The sequence below is a fragment of the Topomyia yanbarensis genome, chromosome 3, assembly GCF_030247195.1.
Source record: "Topomyia yanbarensis strain Yona2022 chromosome 3, ASM3024719v1, whole genome shotgun sequence".
Taxonomy (NCBI): domain Eukaryota; kingdom Metazoa; phylum Arthropoda; class Insecta; order Diptera; family Culicidae; genus Topomyia; species Topomyia yanbarensis.
Window position 1 is genome coordinate 179,095,371 of NC_080672.1, and position 21,894 is coordinate 179,117,264.

Genomic DNA, 21,894 nt, shown 5'->3' on the forward strand with positions numbered 1-21,894 from the left:
TGAAGCTTCCGCTACCACATTCCGTAAAGGCGCCCGAGCATCCATCATCGACGTAACACGCTGCAGTGCGTCGCTGATGGATGACATGAATTGGCGAGTTAGTGAGCAGTACACACATAGTGATCACCAAGCGATCCACTACACCATTGGTCGGCGAAATTGTACGGTAACGCCGAGAGTGAGGACTGGCGAGCGAAAGTGGAAAATAAAGGAATTCGACAAGGACCTTTTTGTGGAAACAATTTGTGCTGACAGCGTCATTCCAATTCCGAGTGCCGATGAGCTGTCGGAAACAGTAACTAGGGCATGCGATATAACAATGCCGAGGAAAATGGAGCCGAGGAACTACCGGCGTCCAGCGTACTAGTGGAACGAAAGGATAAGCATCCTCCGGGCTACTTGCCTAAAAGCCAGAAGACGCGTTCAGAGAGCAAGATCTGAGGCAGCCAGAGAAGTGTGTAAGGTAACCTTCCGGGCGGCCAGGGCCGCTTTTAAAAGTGAGATAGTGCTTAGCAAGTCCACCTGCAACAAGGAGTTGTGCAGAGAAGTAGCTAATCCCTGGGGCATTGCTTACCGTGTCGTTATGGCCAGGATCAAGGGTCCAATGACGCAAGTCGAAATGTGCGCCGACGAACTGAAAATTATCGTGGAATGCCTTTTCCCGAAGCACGACCCAATTGCATGGGCGCCTACACTGTACGATGATGTAGACGGTGGAAATGCAGGTGACAATCGTGTTTCCAACGACGAGCTACTTATAGTGGCAAAAGGGCTGAAAGCGAAGAAAGCTCCCGGACCGGACAGTATCCCTAACGTGGCACTGAAGAATGCGATTACGGCGTTTCCGGACATGTTCAGGATAGTCCTACAGAAATGCCTGGACGATGGCTACTTCCCAGATAAATGGAAGATCCAGAAGCTGGTGTTGCTGCCAAAACCAGGGAAACCACCAGGAGATCCAGCATCTATCGGCCTATATGCCTGCTGGATACTCCTGTAAACTCCTAGAAAGGGTTGTTCTCAACAGGCTGACGGCCTACGTTAAAAGTGAGAACGCTCCATGCTCGGCCCAGCGCTCTGGAATATAATGTACAACGGAGTGTTAACATTCGAACTGCCCAGGGGAGTGAAGATCGTTGGCTTTGCAGATGATGTTGTCCTGATGATAACCGGCGAGAACCTTGAGGAGGTTGACGTGTTGATGGCAGAGACAATAGGCATCGTGAAAACCTGGATAGCTGACGTCAAGTTGCAGCTGGCTCACCATAAGACCGAGGTAATGCTAGTCAGCAACTGTAAAAAAATCCAGCATGTCGAGATCAATGTAGGGGGACAATCCATACAATCGATGCGTGCGCTGAAGCACCTGGGTATGAAGGTCGACGATCGGTTAAATTACAACAGCCATGTCGACTATGTATGTGAGAAGGTTGCGAAGACAACTAACACATTGCAAGGATCATGCCAAATCACAGAGGAGAAAGAGGCAGCACGAGACATCTTCTGGCGGGTGTCTCATCCTCAATGCTGAGGTATGGCGTACCGGCCTGAGCTGCTGCACTGAGCTCAGAGCGGAACAAGACGAAGTTGACAAGCACGTTTCGCTTAGTGGCTGTTCGTGACGCGAGTGCATGGAGAGGTGAACTTCCATTTGACACAGTTTTTGTCCGGGCACGAATGCTTCCGGAAGTAAATGCATCGGTTCGGATATTCATGTGTGTGTACGTGCAAGAGGCTCCGGAACACATGGTATTTGAATGCCCTAGATTCGAAGAAGTTCGTAGGAGTATGCCTGATATAACAGTGGACAATATCGTCGAAGAGATGTGCCGCGACGAGCATATCTGGGACGCTGTCAACAGAGTGGTTACAAGTGTACTCTTCGAGCTGCAATGGAAGAGGCGAAGGGATTTGGATTGGGCTCTGCTAAACCTCTAAAAAAGCCATAATTCCGAAGTCTGTGCCGCTTTTGCTAAGAACCTAAGATCCCAATAATCTAAGATCTCAGCAATAAAAGCACTCTAGCCCAACCGGAGTGCCACATCAAGATCGACGAAAGTAACATCCTGATTATGGCATGATGGCCATGGCGAACAACAACGGACAGGACACGCATCACGAATTGGACAGCGACTTTGGACTGACAGACGTGCTGTTCTACTCCCTGAGTAAGGAAAGATAGAACCGACTTGCAATGGCGGGTGAGCTAACAGCACGGCTGCCTCCGTCCCAACAAAACCCTGGCAGGTCTCCGGGTATGTTCAAAACTCGTCACCATTTAGTTGGTGGTACTAGGTTCGGTTGGACCATTCCCGATTTTACGCCGATCCGGGTCTGAACACTATTCCCCGTGAAGGATAGTGTCCACCCTTGCATGACGCTGCTGCTAAGATTTTGGTAGTATAGATAATCATGGGATCACGAGAGGCGACTATGTGCAACGAGTAGAGATAGCAGCCCAGAGTTGGGACCCAACAAAATGGAGCAAGAAACTTGCACATATGAAATAGACGCGGCGAATCCCTTCGCCAAAAGCAGCCGCAACAGAATCAGCAGCCACAGTCGAAGCTTCAACAGAAGCAGCAAAAGCAGGAGGAGAGCGCTTGGTTGAAAATACCAAGCTTGCCGAGTATAGAAGTAGCTAAAAAACTGGTGGACGAACTGCACAACTTTGTTGACAAAGGAGTAATATGCACAAGGACATCAAGAAACTGGTCCTGAGGATACAAGGTAACCTCGGATCAGCCGTCAAGGAATGGAGAACCTTGGAACAGAAAGCGGAGATAACCGGAAAGGAGCTGTTGATGGCCAAGAAGTCCTGGGAAATAAGGCAAGCAGTGGCACCACCGAAAGTGAGGGAATCTCACGAGGCGAAAGACAAACCGCAGGGGACGTCCCTCTCTACACCGAAGAGGCCAACAGCTTCTACAGGTGATGCAAGACCAGGAAACACAAGGAAGCTCCCGGCGTAGTGGTACGCGTAGCAAACGAAGCTGCCACCAACGTGGATAAAAACACCAAATGGGAAGTCGTCGGTAGCACAAAACGGAGGGCGAACAATAAGGATATGTCCGAAAAGCGAAAGCTTCTCAAGGAACGAAACAAAGGGGAAGCACTCTTAGTCAAAGCTAACGATGACTCATGCGAGGAGGTACTGCCAAAGATAAACTCAAGATTTCTAGGTCCCATACAAACGTTAAACTAAAGATGGATCAGTAACCGTGAACCGTTGAACTCAATAATAGTAAGCATTTGCAACCCGCTCGGTAATAGACGTCAATAATTTTTAGAATGCGTCAACAAAATGCTATGGTTACGAATCAAATCAAAGTTGAAAAACAATCTTATTAGGAAAGAAATATGTTTTCAAAATCAACGAGTAAAATATTGTTGAGTTATATTTATTACAAGATGCATGTTTCTAGAAGATTGATGGCCAGAATCATTGATGCGAGCTCGTCCGTTCCTAACACTTCGTATCCTGACGTATCTATAGCAGAAATTTAACGTAGGCACATAAACTAATTACCGAGCTATGAAAAGCTCAGTTTTTTTATTTTGCTGTTGAAAAATGTATTGTTATTTTCATAATAACTGATTGTCATGGATACGATGCAAAGATCGACAAACCCGGTACTCAAGGAGCTGGGCTCAGATGTCAAGAAAATCAGGCGAATCCGCATCGGAGAGATGATTCTGGAACTGAAAAAGGGATCCGAAGTCAAACATCCTCGGAAGAAGAGCTAAGAGAAGCTCTGGAAAAACAGTGCGAGCTTGGAGAAGTGCAGATGATGATCCGAATGAGGAAGGAACTTTTCGGCACGCAAGCGGCTTCAGTTAGGCTTCCAGTCGAAGCAGCAAACAAGGCTCTTAAAATGGGAAGATCAAAGTTGGCTGGTCGGTATCCCGAGCAAACGCTCATGGTCTGAGGTCCGCTACAATTAATCAACCCCACCCAATTAATGGTATATAATGCACCATAATAACCTAAGTAACAATTGAAGTTTTATAGCACGCTACAAGTGCAATCTAAGTTTTACGAATGGCTATAAAGCCACCATAAAACCTCAATTGTTAATAGGGAAGGTCCTCTGAAAACAACATAATTGATTTATACCATAAATCACCCATCGCATAGTGCAATGATGGTCCTAAAATATAAATATGGTGTGTTAGCACTTTGTTGAATCAATACGTCTTGTGAGATATTCAATTGATTATACATAGTGTGAGCATGATGACGGTACACAGAATTGCAATACACTCAGGTTTTTTATATGGGGGATATGTACCGCGTATAAAACCGCGTTAAGTGGAAAACCCGCGTAAAAACCCTCAGCAAAAGACTAAGAATACTTTTGGAAGTTTTGTCCTTTTGAATGCAAAAGATAGACTTTTTGCTGAATAAAATTCTAAGTCCTTTTAAATGCAAAGAACGAAGAATTTTGGCAGTTTTTTGCACGGATTTTGCAATTAACAGGGTTTTTGCAAAAAATATTCTTTGAAATGCAAAAGACTTAGAATATTTTCGGAAAGATGGAAGAGACGGCTCTGGAAGATTCCTTATGACCCGCACCTCAATAATATAGGTCATTACGGAATGGACTTGACGAGTAGGTGCCAGAAATTCATGTTTGACGCCATTTGAAATCTAAGATGGCAACTTCGGGTTTAGCGAAATTCACTATAACCCAATCAATTCGGAATGCTCTTGACGAGCAGATGCCAGAAATTGATTTTTGACGCCATCTTCAAATCCAAGCTGGCGACTTCCGGTTTAATAAAATTCTCTATAACTCAATCAATATAGGTAGTTTTGGAATGGTCTTGACGAGCAGGTTTTGAAATCCAAGATGGCGAGTTCGGGTTCAACGAAATTCCCGCATGCAAAATCAGGGGGATCATCCAAAACTCGAACATAAGATCTAATCATAAACCAGCGAAATGCAAAATATTTTTATGTGTTAATCCAGAAGAGTGCTGTGGGAATGGAAGTGAGAGGAGAAAGAGAAGGATGTGGTGTGAGTTTGGGGTTTGAATTGATTTCAATTAAACACATTGCTAAAATTCAAGTAAATTCAACTGTTTAATTAAAACTATTTGTACTACAACCACAGACTAACAGACATAACACTATGAGGGAATTCCCTCAAAAAACATCGATCCGACAATTTTCCCAGAACACTAGCTCCACCTTTTATTCACAGTCCCAAACACTTATTTACTGGTGGGTTACCCCTCAGGTTTGGGATCAATTTTTCAATTTCAAATGTGGCCACAGTCCCAACTACAAATATATTTAAAATGACCGTTAAAGCGGGCAAAGCTTTGTTTTTGAGTGTTATGTCTGTTAGTCTGTGCTACAACTTCAACTTCCAAAAATACTCATATTGATTGGGTTAGAGCGAATTTCGCTAAACCGGAAGTCGCCATCTTGGATTTCAAAATGGCGTCAAACATGAATTTCTGGCACCTACTCCACAGACTAACAGACATAACACTATGAGGGAATTCCCACAAAAAAACATCGATCCGGCAATTTTCCCAGAACACTAGCTCCACCTTTTATTCACTGTCCCAAACACTCATTTGCTGATGGCTTACCCCTCAGGTTTGGGAACAATTTTTCACTAGTGGTCTATCCCCCATATGCTTGTTCATATGTCAGTGGCGCCATAATTTCAAATGTGGTCACAGTCCCAACTACAAATATATTTAAAATGACCGTTAAAGTGGGCGAAGCATTGTTTTCGAGTGTTATGTCTGTTAGTCTGTGCCTACTCGTCAAGTCCATTCCGTAAATACCCATATTGTTGAGGTATGGGTCATAAGGAGTCTTCCAACTTCCTCCCATTCCATCTTTCCCAAAATCTTCTAACTCTTTTGCATTCAAAAGGACTTAGAATATTTTTGAAAAAACCGCGTTGATTGGAAAATCCGCGTAAAAAACCGCGTTAATTGGAAAATCCGCGTAAAAAACCTCGTAAAAACCGTGCAAAAAACTGAGTGTGCTTTCCAGAACTGGTTTTTTGTTTCATTGAATTAAATCAAAATGAAGACTACCAAATTAAACACCAATTAGTGTTTCGTCGATTAATAGACTCATTTGTGATATATGATATTGTGACTTCGACTAACCATTCAATGTAGGAGTCTCTTTTTAAAATATTGGAATAAAGGAATGATAGTTTTTAAACGTTAATAATGTCATTGTAATGAACGGAATTGCACAATTTTTGCACCAACAAATTTAGCCGGAAATTTCTTGATAAAAATCATCTAGGGGACCGCGGGGCAAGTCCGACACCTTAAGCGCTATAATTTTTCTAAAATTCCACAAAGCTCCTAAAATTGTATATTCTGTGCATAATCCTTGTTTAGGTGGTTCTTAACAAAATATAATTTTTCCAGCGTTTCAAAAAATTGAATTCATTAAAAATTATTGGTTGCCAAAAAATGGAGAAAAATGACATTTTAAAAACGCTGCCGGTAAGACTGACACCCCAAAGGGGCAAGAGCGACCCCCTTTGAACTTTCTTTTTGTCCAATTTTTTTTCATTAAAAATGTATTGTGTATATGTGATAAAGTGCAATTATGTGTAGGGGACTTGTGGGTAAAATGAACAGGGGGGGGGGATAAAATTAACAGGTAGCCAAATCAAGTCAATGTTAGTTAAATTTAGAACAAACTTCACAGAAACGTGACCTGCCAAATATTCAAAGAATATTGAAATAATTTCTTTTGATAAAAAGCTGTCGAATGTGAAATAAATATGATGAAAACCAAAATCGGCATTCATGTTTGTCGCTGATGTTAAATTCGGCATGTAGAATATAAGGTCTGACAGTAGTTGAACCTCTTGCAGATATTTCACAGCAATAAGTAGGGATCAGGACAAATCGGCTCAATCGGAACAGCTGTTTGAAAATAAAATGTCTTAGGGGGTAAAATGAACAGGTTATAGTGGGGGAAATATGAACCATCTTGCTGCTCCAAGTACCAACCCTCAAAATTAATCGCTAAGTTCAAGTTGCTATATCTTCACTGTTCTCCAACAGATCCTTAAAGTTTAAACACCTATGGATAACCCCAAGTTTGTAGATGTGTTTCCATGTCACAGAATTGTAACTTGGTTAGTATTACATGAAAATTTAATTTTTCCGTGACAAGTTTTTTTGCCTACAAAATGCCCTGTGTGTATGCAATGCTCATGAGCCGCTGGGACATCAGCATTGCTCGGAAATTGCTTTTCAACGCTAAGCATTGCACACATACAGAACATTTTGCAGGTCACTAGAAGGTGTTCATTTTACCACCAGCATATGTTCATTTTACCCACACGCTATAAACATGTCTCGTTTTTGGACATGTTTTGAAATCAAGAATAATATTTGAAAACTTGTGTTTATGTCGAAATATTTTCACCAAATATGTACAAAACATGTCTAACAAGAAACGTATAAGGTGATTGTAGTATCTCAATCACTTATTAGTTAGAAAATAATGACTTTGCTTAATGTGTTCATTTTACCACCAGTTCTCCTATATGAGTATATGTGATGCAAACGCATGCTTTCTGTAGTTTCATTGCGTAGCAAGAGGAAGAACCTTCGAATGCGTGGTGTTATGAATAAATAATGTTTAACGCATGGTTTATATTATGGTACGGGTTTTCTCAAGTAAGTCTTTCGAGCTTTATTGCCACTTGTATAGCCATTATAACGAAGAAGAACTGTTGTGAGCAACCCTGAATGCTGCACGCTCCCACTGTCCATTCTACGTGCGCCCACCGTGAAGTGACGATCAGGGACGCCCATGATACGGAGAACTGTCAACGAGCATTGGTGTGAAAGAGGTCTCTATAATCGGGCATGTGCAAAACTAATTCCAGAACTAATTTCATAGACTATACAATAGTAAAGCTTAACAGTTATGTGTCCAACAAAAAAAACACCTTTAACAGGCCAACGAGGGTACCCGGGTACCCACAAATTGAAATGCTCATAACTATGGCTTCCTTTAACCGATTTGGACACTTTTAGATGTTTTGGATTCAGGAACTCGTCCACTTTTTGATTCTGTGCAATAGAACCGGAATAATGGATCTGGTTTACGGTAATCCGGATTTTCCGGAGTAATGTTCCAGTACTAGGATATGATTTGTAAATTTTAATAATGTCATAGCAATGTGAGTATCAAAACTCTTCAAATTGTCTCGGAGGTCTGTTTTTTATTGTTACGGAACCCTATGGCAACTTGAAAAATGGAATTGGAATTGAATGGCCACTCACGGCCCCACGGGAACCTGCTCCGGAATGTCCGTTCCGAAGTCAAATCACCAAATGGTTCCAAAACCACGAGATACAGCCTGCTGGTGAAATTCCAAGAATTTTGATACCCATATTGCTAGTATTCCATTGAAGTTCGCAAATAGTACCCCTGCACTGGAACCTGCTTCTGGAAACCTAGATTCCCGGGAACCGAATGAAATAACCCGATTCATTTTTACCAAGTCCAAAAGTGGATGAGTTCTTGAATCCAAATGGGCCAAAAGTATCGAAATCGGTTGTATATTACCTTAGTTATGGGCATTTTAGTTTTGTGGGTACCCGGGTACCCACGTCGGCCTGTTACGTAGTAAAAAAATTCAGAAGCCCCTCCTCACTCCCACCCTTACTATATCAACAATATTATTAACCCAAAAGCTTGACTTAGTGAAGTTCTAAGATGTCACAAAGTTTCAATTTCCAGCTATGGATAAAACATAGGAATTTCATTAATTGAAACTTAAAAAGGTACCCGGGTACCGCGTCGGACACACAACGGTTAAAAACTAAATTATAAACTATTTTCGTAGTGGCTAATCTTATAGTACCCTTATATAACATAAGACTAATTGGATTACAGTGAGTAGCCTTTCCTTATCATAGACGTGAATAAACCTAACCTATATTATAGTTACCGAAATATTACGTATGCAGCTATACAGTCGGAACCAATCAAGGATTGGGGGAAAACCACTAAACGTGGGTAGAATATTTGAGATTTAAGCGCAAATTTATAAAATGTATCCTTTCAGGAATTTAAAATTTATCAATAAACATATATTGCGAATTCGGAATACGGTCCCCTCATCCGCAAAGATCACATTTTAAATTCGTTTACGGAAGGATGTCCGACCCGAGGAATGAGAAGACCAACGCTACAGAGGGTGCAGTAGTGGAAACCATTGGCGCCCCTATGGCAACAAATTCCGTAAACACTAGTACGAGCGCCGGTGCAGCTGGCATTGCGAATTCCGTTCCTACTAGGAGCCCACAAGCACGTCCTACGAACAGCGAAGGTGATATTCCGTCAGCTGAACAACACAGCTGTTGTACATGTAAATCTGTTCATAATAGCCGCATGGTCCAGTGCGACGATTGCGATGATTGGCACCACTTCGCCTGCGTTGGAGTTACCCAGATGATCGAACATGACGATTGGATCTGTCTGAAATGCACAACTGCGAAGACAGTTCGAACTAACGATCGAGCTCGAAGAGGAATCCAGCAGCGTATAAGGTCAAAATCAGCAAGTCACGGGCGGCAAATTTGACACCAAAGCGAACTAGAAAGACCCCTACAGAATCGGTCACCTTGGATAAGAAGGTGGTAGCAAAAAACTCGTTCCAAAAGACCACAAAAAATCTAACGCGTAATCAGATCGCCGCCCGGCAAGTTGTACCTCGAGATCTCACTAAATTCAATGGCAATCCTGTAGACTGGCCCATGTTCATATCTACCTTCCAAAGTACAACCGAGATGTGTGGATTCAGAGATGAAGGAAATATGATAAGACTTCGTAATTGCTTGCAAGGGGGCGCACTCACAGCCGTGCGAAGCTTCCTAATGCACCCATCGACCATGACAAAAGCTGTAAGTGCTCTGAAGTTGCGCTTCGGACAGCCTCAGACAATCATTGGTTCATTGAAAGAGAAGGTGCTCGCGATGCCTCCTGTTAAGGTGGAATCTTTAGACAAGCTGATAGATTTTGCCTTGGGTGTGCAAAACTTGTGTGGTGCGACAGATGCTTGCGGGCGGAAAGAGTATTTACGAGACGTTACACTGCTGCAGGAACTTGTTGCGAAGTTACCCTCCTCTATAAAACTTGATTGGGCGCGTCATAGGAGAGGGCTAAAAAAAGTGAATCTTAGTAGTTTCAGCAAATGGGTTTACTTATTAGCTGAGGACGCATGTCTAGTATCTGAGCCTCGTGTTACCGTAAGCAAAAGTCAGGAAAATCGCGAGGATCGAAAATCACGAGCATTCTTGAACGCACACTCTGACGATTCCTGTTTAGACTCTGTATGGAAACGTCCTTCCATCGATATTGAACAATCGAACGCAAAGAATGAAGCGGCAATTAAAAAATGCGTAATCTGTAAAGGGACTTGCCAAAACGCAGCGAAATGTGACAGATTCCTGAACCTGTCATATGAAGCTAAATGGGCTGCTGTGCAGGAGTTTAGAATTTGTCGTCGGTGTCTCCGACAGCATACCGGGAATTGTAGTGCCAAGCCTTGTGGAAAGAACGGGTGTATATTCAAGCACCATGTTACGCTGCACAAGGATCTAGTTGCTTCTTCAGATGCAAAATTCGTCGTCAGTCCGTCGAAGGAAAGTGAGGAACACTCGGTTCACACTCACCAATCGAACTCCAGTTCTGGTATATTCCACTACGTTCCGAAAACACTACATGGGGTTAACGAGCAGGTAGAGTGTCACGCATTCCTAGATGATGGATCGGAGTTAACATTGATGGATCAGGAACTGGCCGATTATCTTCATCTGTCAGGTAAACAAAAACCACTTTGTTTGCGATGGACGGGTGGAACACATCGGTATGAATCGGAATCGCAATGTATCAACGTAAGCGTATCTGGAAAAGGAGGCAAAATATTTCACCTCAGCGGCGTAAGGACAGTGGAACAGTTACAATTGCCCTACCAGACTCTAGACATGGAGAATTTGAAAGCATCTTATAACTACCTGCAAGGACTGCCTGTGAAATCGTACCATCACATCCGTCCTTGGATCTTGATTGGCCTAAGACACGCGAACGTGTCGTTAGTATGGAGCAGTCGTGAAGGAAAAGAAGGAGAACCGATTGCTGTTAAGACAAATCTTGGGTGGACGGTATACGGTAATACGTCCAATACACAAACACGAGCAACTCATCACACGTATCATATTTGTGAATGTAGTCTAGAAACCGACGAAAACTTGCATCGGACAGTCAAGGAGTACTTTTCTGTGGATAGTCTGGGGATTGTAAAGACAGATCGCACGTTGCATTCCAAAGAAGATGAGAGGGCTCTTATATCCCAACAAGAGCTGACACGGTTTTTGGGAGACCAATTCGAAGCCGGCCTTTTGTGGAGGTTTAATAAAGTGCGCCTGCCGGACAGTAAGTCGATGGCCTTGCGACGTTTCGAGTGCTTAGAAAAGCGAATGCAACAGGACAAAGATTTGGCCAAAGTTCTAAAAGAACGGATTGCTGATTACTTAGCTAAGGGTTTTATATTCGAAAGCTGTCGACGGCAGATCTAACTGAGAAGCAAGATCGAATTTGGTACTTACCAGTATTTCCAGTCGCCAATCCTAATAAACCAGGAAAAACCAGGCTGGTATGGGACGCCGCAGCTCGCGCACATGGTGTTTCTCTAAACTCGTTGCTACTCACCGGTCCAGATTAAATAGCTTCTTTAACTTCTATATTGTATCAATTTAGAGAGCACAAAGTAGCGGTATGTGGTGACATCCGTGAAATGTTTCACCAGATTCGAATACGACCGTCAGATCAGCACTGCCAACGTTTTCTATGGCGCGATGAAGAAAGAAGCAGCGAACCAAGTACATTTGTTATGCAAGTCATGACTTTCGGAGCTTGTTGCTCACCGAGTACCGCCCAATTCGTAAAGAATAAGAATGCGGAGCGTTTTGAGGCGGATCACCCTGTTGCCGTGAAAGCCATCGTTAAGCTATACTATGTGGACGACATGCTAGTAAGTGTCGAAACGGTCGATGAAACTATAGAGCTGGCTAAGACAGTACAGTTTATTCACGCACAAGGAGGCTTCGAAATTCGCAACTGGGCATCAAACTCGTCGCAAGTAATGGCTGCGTTAGCTGGGGATACACAAATGGAGAAAAGCCTCGATCTTACAGCTGAACATGCAACCAAAAAAGTGCTGGGTATGTGGTGGAATACTACGACGGATTGCTTCACCTTTAAGATATGCTGGACCAGATTCGAGGGAGAGTTGTTGGCTGGAAGTCGCTGCCCTACAAAGCGGGAAATGCTTCGTGTACTAATGACTATTTTTGACCCCCTAGGGTTGATCGCGCATTATTTGATGCACCTGAAGATTATCTTACAGGAAGTTTGGCGTTCGTCAGTCAAGTGGGATGAGCCAGTCCCTTTGAAACAATATGAAACTTCTTTCAGAACTAGAAAACGTGAGAATTCCAAGATGCTACCGCATTAACACCGCTACATTGTACGCCAATGTGCAATTGCACACGTTCGTAGACACTAGCGAAAACGGAATGGCTGCAGCTGTATATCTTCGCTACGAAAAAAAAACTCCGTAGAATGCACATTAGTTGGAGCGAAGACTCGTGTTGCTCCATTGAGGTTCCTGTCCATACCGAAACTAGAGCTTCAGGCCGCCGTGATAGGCTTGAGATTGGCTAGCACCATTACGGATAGTCTTTCGATCTGCATTTCGCGACGCTTCTTCTGGTCGGACTCTCGTAACGTACTTGCTTGGATAAGATCAGATCATCGACGATATAGCTCATACGTTGCTTGCCGAGTCAGCGAAATATTAGAATTCACCGAAGTAGATGATTGGAGATGGGTCCCCTCCAAATGGAATGTAGCTGATGATGGGACCAAGTGGAACCGACGCTTTGACTTGACATCTAACAGCAGGTGGATCAAAGGAGTAGGTTTCCTGCTCGCAACTGAAACTACATGGCCTGTTATGCCATTTGATAACGCACCAACAGATGAGGAATTAAGACCCAGTGTACTCTTTCATTTTCGGGCGGCGGAGCCCCTGATCGCCGCGAGCAACTTTTCAGGGTGGAAACGATTGGTTCACATAACGGCCTATGCACTTGGATTCATCTATAATTTGAAGTGTCGAGGTAAAGGTGATCACCCTTGTAGTGGTCCTTTAACTAGCGATGAAATACGACTTGCAGAACAGTACCATATTCGCCAAGCACAAAGCGACGTCTTCTCAGATGAACTTGCTATACTATACCATGGAAAGGCGAACGGAGAAGCAAAACCACTACCGCGTGGAAGTTCCCTTAGACAATTCAGTCCTTTCCTGGACGATAACAACATCATTAGAATGAAAGGAAGGGTTAGAAAATGTGAGTTCCTTGATACCGATAGCAAAAACCCTATCATTCTACCAAATGGTCATCCGGTAACCCAGCTTATGTTATCTAGTTACCATGAAAAATACAACCATCGAAACCACGAGTCGGTCGTGAACGCCGTGCGGCAGAGATTTTGTATCAGTCGACTTCGAACATCTCTGAAAAAGATCCGGAGAAGTTGTCAGTGGTGCAAAAATCGCGATACAACTCCTCAGCCTCCCGAGATGGCTGATCTACCTTCAGCTAAACTGGCTGCATACACACGGCCATTTTCACACGTAGGAGTGGATTACTTCGGCCCAAAAGTAGTCACGGTTGGCAGAAGATCTGAAAAGCGATGGGGAGTGTTGCTTACATGTTTAACGATACGTGCAATACACATAGAGATCGTGAACTCCCTCAACACCAGTTCGTGCATCATGGCTCTTCGCAACTTCGTAGCCCGCAGGGGAACCCCCCTGGCATTTTACAGTGATAGGGGAACCAACTTTGTAGGTGCGAACAGAGAACTCCAGGATGCAGTGAGAATGGTAGACCAGGACAAGATCGTACACGAATTTACTAGTTCGAAGACGGTTTGGAGCTTTAACCCCCCCCCCCCCCCCCCGTCTCACCACATATGGGAGCAAGCTGGGAGCGACTGGTACAGTCGGTAAAACGAAATCTGATGGAGATGGTTGGAACTAGGCGTATCGGAGAAGAAGAGCTGCGAAACGCGTTAATGGAGGTTGAAGGTATCGTGAATTCAAGACCATTTACACACGTACCGATTGATGATGAATCGGCGCCCGCACTTACGCCAAATCATTTCTTGTTGGGCTCGTCAGATGGAGCAAAACCATTGGTCGTATGGAATGATAACGCTGCAGTTGTGTGACGAGGGTGGCAAGCTTCGCAAGTTATGGCGAACTACTTCTGGCGACGGTGGCTTCGCGATTATATTCCAGAAATCACTAGACGTACGAAGTGGTATCACAAGGTTAAGCCGATTGAGGTAGGCGATATCATAGTTATAGCAGATCCAGAGCATCCCCGCAATTGTTGGCCCAAGGGTAAAGTAATCGGAACAGTGGAAAAAGACGGACAGGTACGAAAGGTGACTGTTCAAACAGTCAAAGGAGTCTATGAACGGCCAGCAGTGTTGGACGTAGGAGCGAAGGAAGGTAGTGTCGAATCAACGGATACGACCCACGGGGGGGGGGGGAGTGTGAGCAACCCTGAATGCTGCACGCTCCCCCTGTCGACGATCCGGGACGCCCATGATACGGAGAACTGTCAACGAGCATTGGTGTGAAAGAGGTCTCTATAATCGGGCATGTGCAAAACTAATTCCAGAACTAATTTCATAGACTATACAATAGTAAAGCTTAAAAACTAATTTAAAAGCTATTTTCGTAGTGGCTAATCTTATAGTACCCTTATTTAACATAAGACTAATTGGATTACAGTGAGTAGCCTTTCCTTATCATAGACGTGAATTAACCTAACCTATATTATAGCTACCGAAATATTACGTATACAGTTATACAGTCGGAATCCATCGAGGATTGGGGGAAAACCACTAAACGTGGGTAGAATATTTGAGATTTAAGCGCAAATTTATAAAATGTATCCTTTCAGGAATTTAAAATTTATCAATAAACATATATTGCGAATTCGGAATACGGTCCCCTCATCCGCAAAGATCACAACTGTTCTGCAAGCAAATTATATACGCTGTTACTAGAACTCATTCACTTAGAAGTGACGCACGCTTCGTAGTAAGCTATCCGGTTCGTGTTGTGATTTTTCGGAACACTGTTGATCAATAATCCGACGGTCAATGAAAATTTTTCATCAATATCATTTCAAAATCTCATATCAGATTATACTTTTCATTTCTTTTTGTAATATAACTATGGATCACGTTCAATTTAATTCTTAATTTTTTTTTTGGTCGGCTTGAGATAATACTGATAAATAAATGCAAAAAAACATAGTTTCCGTGTATTTCAATTATGAACATGACGTAATTATAGTATAATTGAACACAACAAATATACCCAGTCGTTTGTATCGAATCAAAAACGAACCCAATCATCTAAACACCGTGTCGGTCTTACCCCACCCAAAAACTGTCGGTCTTACCCCAACAGCGCACATTTTTGTTAAATGCTCAATTAACAGTATTGAAATACTCAAACTTATCTTCAATACACACAAATAACGATATGGAGAGTAGAATAGAATGTGTGACACAAAAACTGGTTATTTTCAAAGCTTTTGTGTTTAATAACCTTAAAATGTATCAACTAAAAATAACATCCAAAAGCGCATCAACTTTGCTTTGCTTGATTTGTTTTTTTCGTTGACGTTTAATGAATCCATATGGCATCGATGTGTATCGAAATGCCTAAAATAATCGTACTAATAATATCCTGTCATTATTGCGTGATTTAAAAATTGATATCTGGGAAAAGTCGTGGGGTGTCGGGCTTACCCAGGGTATGTCGGGCTTACCCAGTATGTCGGGCTTACCCCCAGTTCCCCTATAGCTTTCCAAGCAAATTTTGTTTTCTTTCGGAACTTTGCGAAGTTGGGTTTTGAAATTTCCTGAACTTATGCAACCAATCATTCTTTTGTACGTTGCTCAGCATTCCCAATGTTCCAGATTTATCTAGAATCTTCCAGATTTTTCCCAATTGAACAGACATTCGTTCAGGCCAGACATTTCGCCAGATTTTTTAAATTTTGCCGAATTTTTCCAGATATTCTGAATTCTACGTTACACACCAGTGCGGACGCCATTACGCGAGTTTTATCTGGCACAGCCAGAGTTTTTTAGGCGTGCAGCAAAAAGTCAAACCTCTTATTCTATAATATTTTTAAATTATAGAAGTTATTGCACACACATTTTAGAAATCTTGGTCATATTTTACCATACAAAAATCGATTAATACACGTTCTTTGAAGACCAAAATGTATGCCAAATTTCGGTGACTTGGAGGTCGCTGTCAAATGACAAACTTTGCCAGACATTTTTAATTGAACTGCCAGATTTTCATTGAAAAATAGTGGCAACTCTGACGTTGTTTCTAATTTCACTCCATTAATTATGCTGACGAAAATTACCCTGAGAACAAATTTACATCAAAAACAAATAAATCACACAGCAATTTGAATGTTTTTAATCAGTTAGTGCCAATACTTGTTTTCAGAATACAGAACATAGCATCTGCCTTGGTCTAGTGGTTTTACGATGTTTGCTCTCCGACAAAAATAAATATTATAGCAAGTCTACATGACAATTTACACTTAGATTAAGAATCTGATGTTGAATTTGTTAAAGTAAATTAGTTTGCAAGCTGCGCCCAAAAAAATGGCCATATGTGTACAAAACACGACCACAGTAACATAAAAAATGTAGTGATTTTCACGAGTCAAATAATGATAACCAATAGGGTTGCCACCTCTTGAGAGGCTTTGACCCGGAGATTTTCACTGACCTGGAGGGTGGTGGATTTTCAGTGGAACTAGACAGAAATTGAAATCAAAACGAATGCTCGGCATTTTAGAGCACTTTAATCGTTTTTTATTACTACGTTAAAGTAAAGCTATAATTTAATCTGGTGTAGTATTCAACTTCCCCGACTAAGTGCCACGAATACAAAAGCATCTGCTACTCTCGCTGTGGAGGACAAGTCGAACGAGCATTGCTGTCCTCCACAACTAACAGGAAAAAGCGAGCAAAGGAGGCAGGGCAGCCGCATCACGTAGGAAGCACTAAGTGGTGTCGATTATTCTTCACCAGAGGTCCCAACAAGGGGCAAAACTCACCTCCCCAGCCAACAGTTACGAATCGTTGGAGTAACAACAACACCGGAAGAACTCGTTTGATGTTGACCTAGCCAGTTGGATCAGAACAAATCTATAATACCTTGGTGCAGCTCCAGCTCCACTAACAGTGAATTGATTTGGTAAAATTGCAGCAAAATAACTTTGTTACACCATTTTGAGCGACTTAGTGGGATGCAACATTTCAATTGTAGCATATAGTGAAATATTACTTTCCTTAATTTGTAGTAAATTTGAGTTCTTTTTCATTTTCATTTCTTTGTGAAAGAAATCAGACATATTTGGTAAACTTATCTTCGCCTTCTTGAAACGAAGGGTTAGTCGGGCAATATAACCCTTCGTTAATTTAGACTTTTTAAATATTTTGTAATGAATAAAAATTGAAATTATGCGTCTTCCCAACAAACCCGGAGAAATTGATGTAAAACCCGGATGCCCGGAGATCGTTCCCGAAAACCGGAGTCTCCGGGTCAAACCCGGAGGGGTGGTAACCCTAATAACCAATCAAGACTATATGTATGTAACTCTTCAGTCCTTATGTTATTCCCGAATTACTTTGACATGAAAAGTTGGAGCTCGATTATTTTATTATTTTAAATAAGCAATTCTTCAGTTAGTGTTCTACCATCGACATAGAACACTTTCAGCTAAAATATACCACGGATGTGCTATTTTTTTGAGTCAATAATCATATCAGGCTGGTGTATAAATTAATAAAATCCCATCGACCACGAACGGAGTTATAGGCGTGCAAGCCTCACATAGTTTCGTTATATAGGAGATTTTTTAGATTTTAGAATGACACCTAGCCTCAGACAGTGGAGTTTTAATGTCAAAATGTATGAATTTTTCAAATGACCTATTGTTCTTGTTTACCAAGCCTATCTACACTCAAAAAAATTTAAACGCTCTGTATATTGATTTTACTGATAACTATTTCTGAATATTTAATATAAATTTCTCTAAAAGGGGTCGCCTAGCGTAAATTTAGATTTTTTTATTATTGCATATTTGCATCTTTAAGATAAGGAAAACATGCTCAAGAAAAGGTGTACTCGAATTCAGCCTTGTTCGTCTGCTAGAGCTCATCAAACATATTTTCATATTAAGCTGACAAAATCGGGGGATGATCAAATTGGATCTTCAATGTATTATAATAGACTAGCTGATACCCATCGCGTGTTGCTGTGGCTTTCAACAAAATAGGAGGAAAACAATTTGTTCCGGAGCGCCATCTGTCAGGCAGAAACTCCCCAAGCAATAGCACACAAACACGCTCCTTAACAAATGCCTAATACGTATAAATTTTGCTATATCCACACTATACGCCACGCCGGCATTGGACACGATCAGCAGTTTACCATAGCCACGCCGCCGACTATGCACACGTCGACCTAGCAACAGCCCGCAACGCTATCCACTCAGCCCAAACTGTCCCGTCAGCAGATTCATTATACAAAACCACTTCCACTGGCTTCGGATCGATTATTATTAGAGTTGAGTTAGTTGAGTTAGTTCAGTTGAATTTGTATTCTATTGAATTTGAATAAAAGTGATTTTTTAAAAAGCTTATCAGGGACTAAAACCTATTATTGGCGCAGCCTTACGGAACGGGCTGGAGTGATTAACTGTGATAAAAAAGTGGAATAGTTACGCACCAACAAACGTAACTGTAGTGATCCCGTGGACAGTGTTGAAAAACTGACACATCTGAAGCACAACAGACGGAGGTTCATCAGGGAATAAACCAAAGCCGCCGAAGAGTTGAGGATCCCCCCGCAGTAACCACCTGGAGCACCAGCAGCGTCCAGCCGGAACCACGAAACATGACAGCAGAAACCGTGAGTAGTTTTATTTGTTCTCCCTTAGTGCGAATCAACGCTAGGCGGGCATTAGTGAGTGATATTCTAAAACTGTTCACGTCCTTACCTTGTACTACCAGATAGGCAAGATAAGAGAGAAGCGAATCAACACGTTTTGTGGGCTTCTTGGAAACTTCGCGTAAGCATTTTTCCTTTCACCGTTTTCTCAATATACGCATTTGACTGTGGTTTTCATCGGCGAAATTTAATGCCAAAACAAAGTCAGCGTTAAAAGAAGCAAGAGCGCTGTTCAAAAAGGTGCAAATTAAAATAACCGACAGCAGCTCAGATTCCGAAGCTTCGAGTCTAGATTCTGGTGATTTCTCTCATATACCATTAAAAGAGACCCCAGAAATTGAAAATTTAACATTAGAAGAAAATACCATGGATCCAGTATCTTCGCAAATAAATCACCTGAACCAAGCGCTTCAGCAGCTAATGGAAAGGCAAGACCAACAAGCACAAGCAATTAATGCACTATCGCTAAGTCAGCCAGGTAATAACAGTAGAGTGCATCAAAATCCAGGAGCGGTGGAAGATTTTTTTAAACTCCCCGACACAATAAAAAATATCCCAAAATTCGATGGAAATCGAAAGCAATTATCTGCGTGGATTTCCACTGCAGAGATCACACTTGAAATTTTTCGACCAATAGTCACAGCAAGCCAATTTTCAATTTATGTGACCGCGGTAATAAACAAAATCGAGGGTAAAGCTAAAGATATAATATGTCTTGAAGGAAACCCCCAGACGTTCGAAGAAATTTCAGAAATATTAATTAACGCGCTCGGTGACCGACAAGAACTAACATTTTATAAAAGCCAGCTCTGGCAAAATAAAATGTCCGATAATATGTCCGTTCATAAATACTACTCAAAATGTAAAGAAATTACGCAAAATATAAAAACCCTGGCCAAACAAAAACCAAAATACAAAGACAATTCGTCGCTGTTGTGCTATCTTATGACAAGCGCCATTTAACTCATTTCGAGAAAAACGATTTTTAAAGTTTGAGATTGAATATCTTGAAACTTATAAATGGTATAAACAATTCAAAGAAGACAATTGATGCTTGCATTTATTATTTATTAATCTCTCAAATATGATGAAGATCGGTTGACTATGTTGCGAGTTTTGACTATAAATGTAAACAAAAGTCGCACTTACACGTGCCATAGGTGTGTATAGATGACAAAATTTGTATGGCGTGTCATAACCGTGCATGGAAAATTTTCCATAGAAAAAAATCATCAATTATTAACTTTTATTCATATCTTCGGTTTAATTTGGCCTATAAACAATCGATGAGATGCATTTTGAAGGAAATGAGTCAGAGAATCTAGCAAAAATAGTTATTTTTGGTTACAGTGTTGCCAAATATGCTATATTTCCAGTTCAAAACTTAAACTACATTCTTCTCACAATTCGTGTAATTTTGTTTTGAAAGTAATTATGCTATTTTGTTCTTTAGATAGTTTTACACATAAAAAAATATTATATATCAAGATACCCTGAGTTAATCCCCAGAAACAGTCATTTGCAGCAAAAAATTCAAAATTTCTCATGTTTTTTCTATATCTCAGTAACCAAGCAGAATATCAAAATTCTGAAAACGCCACTTTGAAGAGATTTTTTTAGACACGTGATGTGGCATATCTAATTCAGTTTACACCAAAATGGCGTTTGTCATAAGATAGCACAACAGCGACGAATTGGGATGCGATTAACTCATTTATCGAAGAAGATGCCCTGGCAGCATTTTTAGCAGGGTTGAAAGAGCCATACTTTGGCTATGCGCAAGCCGCCGGTCCTGAGGACATGGAGGCAGCATAATTCCGATCTAAAGAGGCAACTGCTTCTAACATGGACCAAACCCATCCCAGAAATAAACCCAAACAATTTAGAAATTTCAAATCAGACGAAAGAAATGAACGAAACGATAGACACGACCAAAAGGAACGGAAATTTGAAAGCAAAGATTCTCCCCAACCCAGATACAGATTCGACCAAATCTAAATTAACCTTAAATAGAAAACAAGCATACAACACAGAACTAACAGAACAAGAAAGATCCTCCGAATCAGAATCCGAAAACGACAGTATTGACCTAAATTTTTGCTGGACTCAACACGGGAAAAATCAAACGTGAATTACTTACCCTACATGATAAGCAAAAACTTTAAAACAGGACAGACAATCCGACTTTTGTTAGATACAGGCGCAAACAAAAATATTATTCGCCCCGGTGTTCTTACGTGTACGATGCCAACAAAAAATACTAAGATAAAAAACATTTCCGGGAATCACGAAATTAACAGAAAAGGTAAAACTAACTTAATTGGCAAAAACGTTTTCCCCCAAACATACTACGAGTTGAATTTTCAAAATTACTTTGATGGAATTCTAGGATCTGAATATCTAGCTAAAAGCAAAGCCAAAATCGACTACGAAAAGGAAACCTTGACCATTAATAATAAACAGATTAGATTTGAAAAATATTTCCCCTCCAAAAGGCTTTACTCCCACACTATCGAAATCACCACCTCCAAAAACGGAGACTGAATTGTCCCTACCTTTCAAAAACTTCATAAAGCAATTATTATCGAGCCAGGTCTTTATAACTCCTTTAATAAAAAGTCTACAGTTAAGGTTATAACTAATAAAAGCTCTGTGCCACAGGTGGATGGACATTTTGTGCTCAAAGTTAACAATTTCGAAACCATAACCCCAATTCAGCTCGAGTCAACATCTCCCATTG

General features: G+C 41.5%; 2 protein-coding genes across 10 annotated transcripts in view; one reads left to right on the forward strand and one right to left on the reverse strand.

Annotated features, from left to right (window-relative positions):
* Window positions 1-21,894, reverse strand: part of LOC131693897 (zinc finger protein OZF-like) — a 411,867-nt gene that overhangs the window by 354,543 nt on the left and 35,430 nt on the right. The gene's annotated exons all lie outside the window — the stretch shown is intronic.
* LOC131687426 (uncharacterized) lies at window positions 9,173-9,598 on the forward strand. The gene has a single exon (XM_058971503.1). The coding sequence runs from the start codon at window positions 9,173-9,175 to the stop codon at window positions 9,596-9,598; it is 426 nt and encodes a 141-aa protein (XP_058827486.1).

Excerpts from the sequence above, each read along its gene's own strand:
- LOC131687426 (XM_058971503.1), top strand. The coding sequence starts at position 9,173 with ATGTCCGACCCGAGGAATGAGAAGACCAACGCTACAGAGGGTGCAGTA.